General features: G+C 55.1%; 1 protein-coding gene across 1 annotated transcript in view; it reads left to right on the top strand.

The window, feature by feature from the left end:
• Nucleotides 1-13,620, top strand: part of RAB40B (RAB40B, member RAS oncogene family) — a 48,916-nt gene extending 35,296 nt beyond the window's left edge. The window contains exons 2-6 of the mRNA XM_023194074.2: nucleotides 8,129-8,189; nucleotides 10,245-10,305; nucleotides 11,259-11,336; nucleotides 12,215-12,437; nucleotides 12,795-13,620. Coding sequence (XP_023049842.2) covers nucleotides 8,129-8,189; nucleotides 10,245-10,305; nucleotides 11,259-11,336; nucleotides 12,215-12,437; nucleotides 12,795-13,066 — 695 coding nt within the window. The 3' untranslated portion in view covers nucleotides 13,067-13,620. The remainder of the gene's footprint in view (nucleotides 1-8,128; nucleotides 8,190-10,244; nucleotides 10,306-11,258; nucleotides 11,337-12,214; nucleotides 12,438-12,794) is intronic.
• Nucleotides 13,621-13,739: the final 119 nt, after the last annotated feature.

The raw sequence follows: 13,739 nt of genomic DNA, 5'->3' as shown, positions 1-13,739 counted from the left end.
GTGTGTGTGTTAAGAGTTACAGGGGTAGGTGTGTCAGTGTTGGAGAGCTACATGTTCACCTTCTATAGTGGAAAGTCAGTGGATGCCTTACGGTGAAATGTCAGGAAGTAGGAATGTAAGCATGTCGTTTATACATTTGGAGGTGCATAGCAAAAGAAATTATTTTAAAGGATTAAAATGGGGAGGGGGGCACAGGGATTGGGGTGGGCCAGGGCCCACATCGTGGATAGTGACAGCCCTTGAGACTGAGCATCCATGACTCTGAAAACGAAAACCAAAGATGTTTTTGAAACTCATAGGGTGCTTAAAAAGACCATCAGGAAGCCGGGCACGGTGTCTCACGCCTGTAATCCCAGCACTTTGGGAGGCTGAAGCGGGCAGATTATAAGGTTGGGAGTTCAAGACCAACCTGGCCAATATGGTAAAACCCTGTCTCTACTAAAAATTAAAAAAATGAGCCAGGTGTGGTGGTGCCTGCCTACAGTCCCAGCTACTCAGGAGGCTGAGATGGGAGAATCGCGTGAACCCGGGAGGCGGAGGTTGCTGTGAGCTGAGATCATGCCACTGCACTCAAGCCTGGGTGACAGAGCAAGATTCCATCTCAAAAAAAAAAGAAAAAAGAAAAGACCATCAGGAATTCTCTTACATTTCTGAACACATTTTAAAGTTTTTGACCCTCGGCTGGGCACGGTGGCTCACGCCTATAATCCTAGCACTTTGGGAGGCCAAGGCAGGTGGATCACCTGAGGTTAGGAGTTCGAGACCAGCCTGGCCAACATGGTGAAACCCCGTCTCTACTAAAAATACAGAAATTAGCTGGGCGTGGTAGTGTGTACCTGTAATCCCAGCTACACGGGAGGCTGAGGCACGAGAATTGCTTGAACCCTGGAGGTGGAGGTTGCAGTGAGCCGAGATCACGTCCCCTGCACTCCAGCCTGGGCGACAGAGCAAGACTCTGTCTCCAAAAAAAAAAAAATTGTTTGGCCCTCAAGGACAGGACAAGAGGATACTTTCTAAGTCAGAGGGCCCAGCCAAGCCCAGGCAGTGGATTCATTTCCAGAAGGACAAAAATGAGCCTCTCAGCCTGTGGGGGTAGGTGTCCTTTCTGTCTGGAGACAGACATGTCAAGGCTGGAGTTATCTCCACATTCAAAAACAGATTCCCAAGTGCATTCATTTGTTGCCTCATGCCTGCCCAGGGAACATAAGTATTTCAAAAATTCACTTTGAGGTTGCTATTATGGATCAAATATGTGTGTTCTTTTCAAACACACATTTATTGTGTGTGTTTCACACTCTGTGTGTTCAGTGCTGACGGCTGCAGGACTTGGCACGTGGTGGTGCCCTTCCTGAGAGCTTAGCAGGGTTTTAAAGGACTGTGTAGAGAGTTGGGCGTCACTCAAAGCGTCATTTCGCAGGGCCTGAAGCTCCTGTGCTGGGGCTGATAGAACCATCCAGTTGGAAGACTCCAGAAAAGTGTTTTTGTCTCCTTTCACATTTTTTTTTTTTTTGAGACAGAGTCTCCCTGTGTCACCCAGACTGGAGTGCAGTGGCACGATCATAGTTCACTGCAGCCTGCAACTCCCGGGTTCAAGAGATCCTCCCACCTCAGCCTCCTGAGTGACTGGCACAACAGGTGTGTGTCACCATGATTGGCTAATTTTTTTTTTTTTTTTGAGACGGGAGTCTCTCTCTGTCGCCCAGGCTGGAGTGCAGTGGCCGGATCTCAGCTCACTGCAAGCTCTGCCTCCCGGGTTTACACCATTCTCCTGCCTCAGCCTCCCGAGTAGCTGGGACTACAGGCGCCCGCCACCTCGCCCGGCTAGTTTTTTTGCATTATTTTAGTAGAGACGAGGTTTCACCATGTTAGCCAGGATGGTCTTGATCTCCTGACCTCGTGATCCGCCCGTCTCGGCCTCCCAAAGTGCTGGGATTACAGGCTTGAGCCACCACGCCCGGCCGATTGGCTAATTTTTTTGTTTTATTTTTATTTTTTTGAGACGGAGTTTTTCACTCTTGTTGCCCAGGGTTGAGTGCAATGGTGCGATCTCGGCTCACTGCGACCTCCGCCTCCCGGATTCAAGAAATTCTGCCTCAGCCTCCTGAGTAGCTGAGATTACAGGCATGTACCACCACGCCTGGCTAATTTTGTATTTTTAGTAGAGACAAGGTGTCTCCATGTTGGTCAGGCTGGTCTCGAACTCCTCACCTCAGGTGATCCACCCCTTTCGGCCCCCCAAAGTGCTGGGATTACAGGCATGAGCCACCGCACCCAGGCCCTAATTTTTTAATTTTTTGTAGAGATGAGGTCTCACCATGTTGTCCAGGCTGGTCTCGAATTCCTGGGCTCAAGCGATCCTCCCACCTTGATCTCCCAAAGAACTGGGATTACAGGCATGAGCCACCGTGCCTGGCTGAGTATTTTCCTTTCTTTTTTTTTTTTTTTTTTTTGAGACGGAGTCTGGCTCTGTCACCCAGGCTGGAGTGCAGTGGCCGGATCTCAGCTCACTGCAAGCTCCGCCTCCCGGGTTTACGCCATTCTCCTGCCTCAGCCTCCCGAGTAGCTGGGACTACAGGCGCCCGCCACCTCGCCCGGCTAGTTTTTTGTATTTTTGAAGAGAGGCGGTTTCACCGTGTTAGCCAGGATGGTCTCGATCTCCTGACCTCGTGATCCGCCCGTCTCAGCCTCCCAAAGTGCTGGGATTACAGGCTTGAGCCACCGCGCCCGGCCTTTCCTTTCTATTAAAGGATTATTTCCTCGATACTCACTTGGTCACTTGGGAAAACTGCAGCAGTGCTGTTTTGGTCTGAGAGCAATGGAGGCTACGCCCTGTCCCCCACAGTGGTGAAGTCAAGCTCCCGGTGCTAAGATGCTGATGGTAGCAGTGGCCCATCTAGAGTGGCTGCTGCCAAGATACTGGCTGCAGCGGGGAGGCGTGGCTGGGCCTCCTGCTCCACAAAGCAGGCAGGAGCCCTCCCTGGGTGCCACGGCCACTGCCCTGGGGCAGCTCCAGACGTGGGCATCTCTGTGGTCTTGGGGGCCTGGGAAGGCCGCCCCTGTCCCCTGCAGGCTTAGAAGTGCCTGTTCCAGGCCAGGAGTGGTGGCTCACGCCTGTAATCCCAGCACTTTGGGAGGCCGAGATGGGCGGATCACAAGGTCGGAGATCAAGACCATTCTGGCTAACACGGTGAAACCCCGTCTCTATCAAAAATAAAAAAAATTGGCCAGAGGTGGTGGCAGGCGCCTGTAATCCCAGATACTCAGAAGGTTGAGGCAGGAGAATGGTGTGAACCCGGGAGGCGGAGCTTGGAGCTTGCAGTGAGCTGAGATCGCGCCACTGCACTCCAGCCTGGGCGACAGAGCAAGACTCCGTCTCAAAAAAAAAAAAAAACGAAAGTGCCTGCTCCAAATGCCTGGCCTCTTGGGGCTGAGCCTAGGTGCTACTTCAGACCATCCAGGTGGGTCCACACTTGGGGCAGCACTGACACGCCAGCCCCCTCAGGACTTTGGGCGATGTTGAACATGGGAGGGAAGCTGAGGGGCTGCTGAGGGTGGCTCGGTGCTGGCCTGCAGGTGCCCCTTGGTATGAACAAGCTGGGTGCCATGAACAGCAGCGAGAGGCAAGACAGGCTCCTGGATGGAAGGAGGCAGATCCCTGGTGAAGCCACAGCTTCAGGGGGCCTGGGGCCCAGGCTGCCAGTCCTGCGGACTGGACGGGGAGCTCGTGGTGCTTTTACCATCAGGGGGATGTGCATGCTGGTTGGCGTGGGCTGCCTAGGGACCAGTCAGCATGCGCTTTCCCACCCTGAAGACCATAAAAACCCCAGACTCAGCTACAGCAGCACGGACGGCGGGAGGACCAGCTGCGGAGAGCTACCCTCCTGCTGAGAACTGAACACTTGTCAGGACGACCTGCCCTCAGAGGAGCCAGCCACTCCAGGCCTCCTCTCTGCTGAGAACTGCAGACACGATGGGACGCCCTGCCTGCAGAGAGAAGCCAGCCACTGTGGGTCTCCCCTGAGCTGTTCTAACTCTCTGTAAAGCTCCTCCTCATCTCGCTCACCCTCCACTTGTCTGCGTACCTCATTCTTCCTGGACGCAGGACAAGAATGCAGCAGCCACAGAGGTTTCCAGCCAGAAGAGCAATATCCCAAAGGTGCCATAACAGTGCCCCGTCAGTGCCCATGCCAAGGAGAGAGAGGCAGAGACAGAAAGGGCCCTCAGTGTGCCCGCTGGGCTCGGTGGCAAACGTTTGGCCAGCCCAGGAAAGCCTCGTACTGGGTGTGTCAGAGGCCTGCTTGGCTGCTCTGAGCCACATCACGGGGCAGGTGGTGCCTGCAGAGCAGGTGCCTCGGGCATTCTCAATGCTGCTGCATCTTTTGCCCTCTGAATCACTCTCCTCAGATGGGTGGAGTTTGCTCTGGTGTTGCTTGGTCTAATCTACCTGGTGGTGATGGGCAGTCTCTGTGGATAGAGTGTGCAGTTTAGCAGGAGACAGAGGAGCATGTGGGAAGCCTGGACTCCATGTCACCAGGGCTCTGGTGGGGCACCGTAGGAAGAGGCTCTGGAGTCCAGGAAGGGGGCGGGGCCCGGAGGAGGAAGCAGAGGGCAGGGGACAGGCTGGACACAGCATCTGGGGGAGGGAGGGTGCTTGGGATCCCATGGAAGGCACTGCACAGGTGTGCTCAGATCAGGCAGGTGTGCCATGCACGTGCTCACGGCTGCATCGGTGGAAAGCAGAGGACAGAGGCCCAGAGCTTCTGCAACACCCAGGCCTGCCCGAAGACTGGGTGACCAGCTGTCCGAGCCGGGTGGGAGGCCACCGGCGGCACCACCACTGCACACCTCGCTCTGCCCGACGGGAGACCAGGAACGCGGCACACTGCCTCCTGGGATGCAGGGGGCTTGTGGCCAAGTCCAAGGGTTCTAGACCCTTCGAGGGGGCAGAGGCCGCTTGAGAACCGTGGCCTCCGCAGCCTGGCAGTTTCAGAGGAGTCTGTTTCTGAGCACTCACTGGCTGCATCGCCGGCTTCTCCGGAAGGAGAGCTGCAGAGGCCGTGTGCTCCGCGACCGTCTCCGGGGCCAGGTCTGGCGCAAGCCCTGGCGCTGCTTCTCCGCTCGGCCTCTCGGCGGCGCTCTTCCCTTTAGAATTCTGAGTCCCTCTTCAGCCTTAGCTGTCAGCTCACTGAACGTCTGGTCACACCGAGAGCGAGGCCAGGGCGTGTCGCTTCTGGGTTTAGTGCGTTGAGAGATACTCTCAGGTGAATCCTGTCCATGAAATAAATCAAGCAAATTCCACAAAGGCTCGTCATGTCTTCTTACGAAGCAGTTTGGGTTCCTGTGATTATAGGTGTCATTGTTTGTTTGTTTGTTGAGGCAGAGTCTTGCTCTGTCGCCCAGGCTGGAGTGCAGTGACCGGATCTCAGCTCACTACAAGCTCCGCTTCCCGGGTTCCCGCCATTCTCCTGCCTCCGCCTCCCAAGTAGCTGGGACTACAGGCGCCCGCCACCTCCCCCGCTAGTTTTTGTATTTTTAGTAGAGACGGGGTTTCACCGTGTTAGCCAGGATGGTCTCGATCTCCTGACCTCGTGATCCGCCCGTCTCGGCCTCCCCGATCTCCTGACCTCGTGATCCGCCCGTCTCGGCCTCCCAAAGTGCTGGGATTACAGGCTTGAGCCACCGCGCCTGGCCTATAGGTGTCATTGTACTTCGTTTTAGGAAGGCAGTGCTCCTGCCCGGCGTTCTCCAGCCCCTGAACTCAAACCTTCTCTTTCCGCATTCTCAGTGGCAGACCTGGCGCCCATCCAGATGTTCTGGAAGTGAACACAGGAGATGTTTCCCGAAGAAGCAGAACATTGGTGTCTGGGGGGATGCGGAAACATACTTTTCCCTTTTAAAAATATTTACTGACTGGGCGTGGTGGCTCACGCCTGTAATCCCAGCACTTTAGGAGACCGAGGCAAGCAGATCACCTGAGGTCAGGAGTTTGAGACCAGCCTGACCAATATGATGAAACCCCATCTCTACTAAAAATACAAAAAGTAGCCAGGCGTGGTGGCGTATGCCTATAGTCCCAGCTACTCAGGAGGCTGAGACAGGAGAATCACTTGAACTCAGGAGGCCGAGGTTGCAGTGAGCCAAGATCGCACCACTACATTCCAGCCTAGGCAACAAGAGCGAAATTCCATCCCCCCCAAAAAAAGTATTGCGGCCAGGTACAGTGGCTCATGCCTGTAATCCCAGCACTTTGGGAGGCTGAAGGGGGAGGATCACTTGAGTCCAGGAGGTTGACCAGCCTGGGCAACACAGCAACACCCTGTCAATTATCCAGGTGTGGTGCTGTGCCTGTGAACCCAGGAGGTAAAGGCTGCAGTGAGCTGTGATCGCACTACTGTACTCCAGCCTGGGCGACAAGAGAGAGAGACTCTGCCTCAAAAAAAGATTTTTGTCATTGTAGTTTCTTTTTTGAGGCAGAGTCTCACTCTGTCACCCAGGCTGGAGTGCAGTGGCACAATCTCAGTTCACTGCAACCTCCATCTTCCGGGTTCAAGCAATTCTGCCTCAGCCTCCCAAGTAGCCGGGATTACAGGAGACTGCCACCACACCCGGCTAATTTTTCAATTTTCAGTAGAGATGGGGTTTCACCGTGTTGGCCAGGCTGGTCTCGAACTCCTGACCTCAAGTGATCTACCTGCTTCCGCCTCCCAAAATATTGGGATTACAGGCATGAGCCACTGTGCCCAGCCTTTAATTGTAGGTTTTTGTTTTAGAAGAAATGTTTCAGGCATGGTGGCTCATGCCTGTAATGCTAGCACTTCGGGAGGCTGAGCCGGGTGGATTGTGTGAACTCAGGAGTTCGAGATCAGCCTGGGCAGCATAGTGAAACCCTGTCTCTACAGAAAAATACAAAAATTATCTGGCCATGGTGGCACACACCCATAGTCCCAGCTACTCAGGAGACTGAGGTGGAAGGATCACTTGAACCTGAGCTGTGGAGGCCGCAGTGAGCCGTGATCGTGCCACTGCACTCCAGCCTGGGCGACAGAGAGAAACTCTGTCTCAGAAAAAAAAGAAAGAAGAAACGCATTCTTCTTTTTTCTAACTTGAAAAAAGAGAAATGTTGACAGAAGGTTCCAGCCTACCTGTAATCTGCACCCCAGAGGTGACTGGGACAGGCGTGCAGTCCTGTGTCCCGTGTCCCTGCACACGCAGGGTCCACACGCACACTTACACTGCTGAGACCGCACACGCGTGGTCCACGCGCACACTCACACCGCTGAGACCACACACGCGTGGTCCGCGCACACACACACCACTGACACCGCACACGCGTGGTCCGCGCACACACCGCTGAGACTGCACACGCGTGGTCCGCGCACACTCACACTGCTGAGACCACACACGCGTGGTCTGCACACACACACCACTGACACCACACACGCGTGGTCCACGTGCACACTTACACCACTGACACCGCACATGCGTGGTCCACGCACACACACCGCTGAGACCGCACACGCGTGGTCCGTGCACACTCACACCGCTGAGACCGCACACGCGTGGTCCGCGCACACACTCACACCGCTGACAGCGTTCGTCCCACGCAGCGTCACGTCTGTTTTTCCTGTACTTTCCTGGTGTGATACTGGCCAACGCAGTCTGTGTCTGCAGACCCCCTGCCATAGCCCCTTTCCCTTGGAAACAGGACTGAGTCGGAGCTCTCCTGCCTGCAGGCTTGGGGAGGCGGTGGGGAGGGAAGGACCAGCCCAGACGGGGGCACACCCAGCGGTCACAGCCCTGCAGCAAACCCACTGGCCTCCAGGTCACACGTGGGCTCTGCAGCGCCCATCTGGGAGCCCCCGGCGAGAGGGTGATGTGAGTCTGACCCCCACAGAGGCCGAGGCGGCTGAGGACAGGAGGGGCCCGGCTGCAGGAGGCCGGGGTGGTGGGTGCTGGCAGGGCCTGGGCGAGCCTGGGCAGACACAGGGAGGGGGTCCAATCCGCCTGCCCTGGTAAACCTGGAAGTTGCGCTCACGAGAAAGTCTTTTATTCCCTGAAAGTGAGTCTCGACTTCCGGCGTCCTGTTAGCAGCAGCTTCAGGCCTAAGCCGTCTCTAACCCTCCCACAGGCATCGACTACAAGACGACCACCATCCTGCTGGACGGGCGGCGGGTGAAGCTGCAGCTCTGGTGAGTCTGGAGGAGGTGCGAGCGTCCCGCACCCCCAGGGAGTGACCCCCCTGGTTGACCCAGCGCCCCGGGGAGCGTCCTCCCCCCACCACCATCAGCACAGCCTCTGGGGAGCGCCCTACCCCCACCACCGTTGGCACAGCCCCCGGGGACACCCCCACCCCACCACTGTCAGCACAGCCTGGGGAGCTCCCCCAACCCACTACCATTGGCATAGCCCCCGGGGAGCACCCCCAGCCCCAGCTGCACCAGGGCTTCTCTGAAGGAGGCGGTGGTCCGGTTGTCTGGGCCCCCGTCATCCAGGGTAGGGGACCCCAGGACAGACATAGCGCTGTGGCTGGGAATGGGCTTTTGGGGTCAGAACCTATGGCCTGGTGTCTGTGGGAAGATGCCAAGAGGGGACCAGTGCAGTGTGGTTGCGCAGCCCGGGGTTCCTGCCTCGCTCAGCGATGCCACTGAGCACCCAGCAGGGAACTCGGAGCGTCTTGGTGCCAGCGGGACTGGTCTGACCTGCGGGTGGAGAAGCCAGAGTGGGGAGGGGAGGACTTGTTGGCCAGCCTGGGGCCGCTGGCTCTGCTCTCTCAGCTGTGAGAACCCCAGCTTCTCCCCTTGGGGCCAACCCGGGGCACCTCTCCCTCCACCAGCTCCTGGCTTCGGATGCGGGGGTTCCAGCAGTTCCACCTCTGTGGGGTGGTGGGGACTGGGGGGCTCCTGCGGTTCCAGCTCTGTGGGGTGGTAGGGATTTGGGGGGCTCCGTCAGTTCCAGCTCAGTGGGGATGGGGGGCTCCTGCGGTTCCATCTCTCTGGGGCGGTGGGGATGGGGGGTTCCTGCGGTGCCTCATCCTGGGGCTGCCTCCCTCCTGGGTGTCCCTCCTGTACTGCTTCTCAGGAAAATGAGGCACTCCTAGGCTTTGGCAATGGCCAGTGTCTTTGGTCCCCTCTGGAGCCCCAGGCCCTTCTCTCTGTTGCTGAGGGTGGTCACCGACCACAGGTGCATGTAACAAAAATAGCAAAACCATGCTGCGTCCCACCGCTCATCTGTGAGGCTGTGTCTTGTGTGTGGGGCCAGCCCCCAGCCCACTGGGGAATCTCCCATTGATGTAGGTATGTTAATTGCACGTGCAGACTCCAGGAAACAGTGCTGGCTGTCCCAAGGCTGCCTCCTCTGGGAACTGATCCCTCGGGAGCACCCTTTCCACCCTCATTTCTTACTTTTTTTTTTTTTTTTGAGGTGGAGTCTTGCTCTGTCGCCCAGGCTGGAGTGCAGTGGCACGATCTCAGCTCACTGCAACCTCTGCCTCCCGGGTTCAGACAATTCTCCTGCCTCAGCCTTCTGAGTAGCTGGGACTACAGGAGCACACGACCATATCCAGCTAATTTTTGTATTTTAGTAGAGATGGAGTTTCACTATGTCAGCCAGGCCAGTCTCCAACTCCTGACCTCGGGTGATCAGCCCGCCTCAGCCTCCCAAAGCACTGGGATTACTGGCATGAGCCACCAAGCCTGGCCTTTCATTGTTTGTTGGAGCTCCATTCTGGTCTTTGTGGGTCCTAGTACCTGCTGTGTGTGCCGTCATCTGAGAACTCAAGCCTGCCTTCAGCTTACTCCAGGCAGTTCCCTGTATTCCTCCCCTTTTGGGGGCATATTGGAAGGGCTGACTCTGTGAGTTCTTACTGGAAGAGCAGGAATCCCACTGGCCTCTCTCCCCCGGTGTAGACCCACGCTCCTTCCTGCATAGCTTTATCTCCAGATGCAACACGTTTTTTAAAGCCTACCTTGAATGTATTTAAATATCTGAGAATTATGTTAAAACCCATCACTCTTTTTTCTAGTTTGACTTTTTAAATGACAGAGAAGAGCATGAGCCTGGATCCCTGGATCCGCGGGGACATGGGACAGTTTTGTTGGAGTCTCACGCTGGCAGCGTGGTGGCCCGCTGACTGACATGCTGACTGGCGGGTGTGCGGTGCACTTGCTGTGACTCTGAAGTTCCAGAACCTGTTGTCAGGAAGAAACACTTGATTTCTTTTTAATGATCTCCAACATCTTTTCCAGGGATACTTCAGGCCAGGGAAGATTTTGTACCATATTCCGCTCCTACTCTCGGGGTGCACAGGTAACACAGCATCCTGAGCTGGGAGATCAAACTGACTTTGAATGATAACATTTACAATGCTTAACTTACCATCTGCTAATGGATAATTGGAGGATAAGGTGGTTAAGCTTACGTATAAATTGGTACCAAGAATCTAAATATGTGCTGTAGAGTGGTTGGTTGCTTGAAAGACTTCATCAGCATTAGGGAGTAAGCATGCATTTATGGGAGTGTGTGTGCATGTACACACGTGTGCAGGTACCTGCACTGTGTATGCATCTGTGCATATGTGTGTGTGTGTCTGCATGTGTGTGCAGGTACATGCACTGTATGCATCTGTGCATGAGTGTGTGTGTGTGCACGTGTGTGCAGGTACCTGCACTGTATATGCGTCTGTGCATGAGTGTGTGTGTGCACGTGTGTGCAGGTACGTGCACTGTGTATGCGTCTGTGCGTGAGTGCCTGCCTGTGTGTGTAATGTGTGTGCTTGCCTCTATATGTGCGTGCCTCTGCACACATGAACTGCGTGTGTGTGCACTGTGCGTGCATCTGTGCATGAGTGCCTGTGTGTGAGCTGTATGTGTATATGTGTGCCTGCCTGTACATGTGCACACGTGTGCACACGTGAACTGCATGTGTGTGCACGTGTATGCGTGCGATCCATCCAGGTGAGTGGGCCCACTCCTCGAGAGGTGGCGATTACTGTGGTACCACTGCGTCCTGTGTTCCTGGAGTGGCTCATGGGTGTGAGTTCTAGTCCCCACCTCACTGTGATATTTGAGGGTTTATCACTGAGCTTATGAAATATCGTTGGAAATGATCATAAAACTGCTACATTCGGGTGATAAATCAAAATTATGTACTTCGTGTTAAAAAGGAGGAAATGACTGAGTGAGTTGTATGTCTTTGCGTGCATGGCTGCAGCTGTGCCTGCATCTGTGTTCTGTGTGCTGAGCATGTGACCTCTCCCCCAGGGTGTGATCCTGGTCTATGACATTGCGAACCGCTGGTCTTTTGATGGCATTGATCGATGGATTAAGGAGATCGATGAGGTATGTTGTAGAAACACCAATGCCCAAGATCCCTGTGGGCTTGGGAGGACGTCAGGCCAGGAATTAGGGCCGGGCCCTCCATGGCTCATGGGTGCACATGGATCATGGGCCAGGACACTGGATGGGGTTCCAGCAGCAAGGAGGGTGCCTCACCTCGGCACAGCACTGGATAGGGCTGGGCTCATGAGTGTAGCTACAGAGAATCACCAAAGCTCAGGAAGCTGGTCCAGACAAAACGAGCCTCCACGGTATGCCTCAGCATGGGGTCAGGCCCCACAGTTTGGCCTGCTTCACTCCCTGCTGTGGTCGGGCTGGGTTGACCAGCAGTGACCGGGGCTTGTGCCTGCTGGCACGCAGACCAGCCCACCTGGCAGCGGCAACATGGCGTGGTCAGCGCCAAGCCCACTGTGTGAGTGTCCTGGGGCTGCCGTAACTCACGACCACAAGCCAGGGTCCCAAACAACAGAAATGCGTTTGCTCACGGTTCTAGAGGCCAGAGCCCCAAACCAAGGTGTCGGCAGGGCTGCTTCCCTACAGCCGCCTCTCCGAGCTCTCGGCGGTGCCAGCAACCCTGGGCCCTCCCTGGCTTGTGGCTACACCGCTCCAGTCTCTGCCTTTGCATCACACGGCTTCCTCCGAGTGTCTGTGTCTTCTGTTCTTCCAAGGACACCAGTCATTAGATAAGGGCCCTAATTCAGCGTGGCCGCACTGTAACTATTTACGTCTGCAAAGACTATCTTTCCAAACGAGGTCCCATGCTGAGGTTCTGGGTGGACATGAACTCGTGGGGGGTTCCTCAGCCCAGAGCACCTACTTTGCAATGACAACAAAATCTCACTTGAGTAACCCATGCTCCTCGCCTTTCTCCTGCCCGCTAGCATGCCCCCGGAGTCCCTAAGATCCTGGTGGGGAACCGCCTACACCTGGCGTTCAAGCGGCAGGTCCCCACGGAGCAGGCCCAGGCCTACGCCGAACGCCTGGGCGTGACCTTCTTTGAGGTCAGCCCTCTGTGCAATTTCAACATCACGGAGTCGTTCACGGAGCTGGCCAGGATCGTGCTGCTGCGGCATGGGATGGACCGGCTCTGGCGGCCAAGCAAGGGTAGGCCCCGGGGCTATTCTGGGAGCCCCCTCTGCCCTCCAGACGCCGAGGTGGTTCGGTGGCCCCCTGGATAAGTGTCTGCCTCCCGGGACCCGCCTCAGGGCCACTGTGTCTGTTCTCAGAGCAAGACATTTGAGAGAAGTAATCACTACGGCTTTGTCAGAAAGCTCATGAGGGAGCTCCTGGGATCCGTACGTGGGCAGAGGGGATGTTGTGGCCGGGCTTGCTGCATGTACAAGCCAGGGCCATGGGTGTCTGAGCCTCGGGAAGGCAGGAGAACAGGTGTGGGCACCACCCCTCATGGCCAGCCCAGGCAGGGGCATCCATTAAGCAGGGTTTACCTTTTTCTCTCCCAAGTGCTGAGCCTGCAAGACCTCTGCTGCCGGGCAGTCGTGTCCTGCACACCGGTGCACCTGGTGGACAAGCTCCCGCTCCCCATTGCCTTAAGAAGCCACCTCAAGTCCTTCTCGATGGCCAACGGCCTGAATGCCAGGATGATGCACGGCCGTTCCTACTCCCTCACCACCAGCTCCACCCACAAAAGGAGCAGCCTCCGCAAAGTGAAGCTTGTCCGCCCACCCCAGAGCCCACCCAAAAACTGCACCAGAAACAGCTGCAAAATTTCTTAAGGAAGGCACTAAAAGAACCACGGTGGAATCTCTCCTGGAGAAACTCGGTGTTACCCCTGGCAGCTGGCGGATGCATCTCAGATTCCGGTTTCTCTCGGCAAACGCTGCTTGCGAATGTGTGCGACGCCTTCCGTGTGATGGAAACGCACTATGCTGTTGGACTTTGAATTTCTATGTGGATGCATGAAGCTCTTGTTTTCGATGTGTGTTTATAAAAAGTTGGGAAAATTAGTACTCTGCCCAACTCTTGGTAACATGAAATTCTGAATGTTACTTTATCATGATTGCACTGCAACTTTTTCCTTAAAATAACTGCTTTTGTAAGAATGGTGATATTGGAGTGATTAGCGTACATTTAAGGGAATTTGAGAAGCAACGGTAGTGGGATGATTTGGAGTCATCGCTCTTACGAGAGGGGTCTTTTTGTAAACCTCCTTTTTAATGTCAAAGCACCAATTTATAAAACGCTGCAGATGTAGAGGTTATGTGCAACGGATCTGTCCAGTTTGTGTATGAAATGGATTTGATAAAGTTTTTGCTAGTTATTTACTACATTTTGGGATTAATAAGTGATTTATATGCATATTTTTCTGTAAATCTACATTTTTTTGTACAAGATATTCTACAAGTTATGAAGCTAAGGGAAGAAAATGCCAAAGATACCTCTAGTTAC

Source organism: Piliocolobus tephrosceles, chromosome 16, assembly GCF_002776525.5.
Source record: "Piliocolobus tephrosceles isolate RC106 chromosome 16, ASM277652v3, whole genome shotgun sequence".
Taxonomy (NCBI): domain Eukaryota; kingdom Metazoa; phylum Chordata; class Mammalia; order Primates; family Cercopithecidae; genus Piliocolobus; species Piliocolobus tephrosceles.
This window is presented reverse-complemented; position numbering and strand designations above follow the sequence as displayed.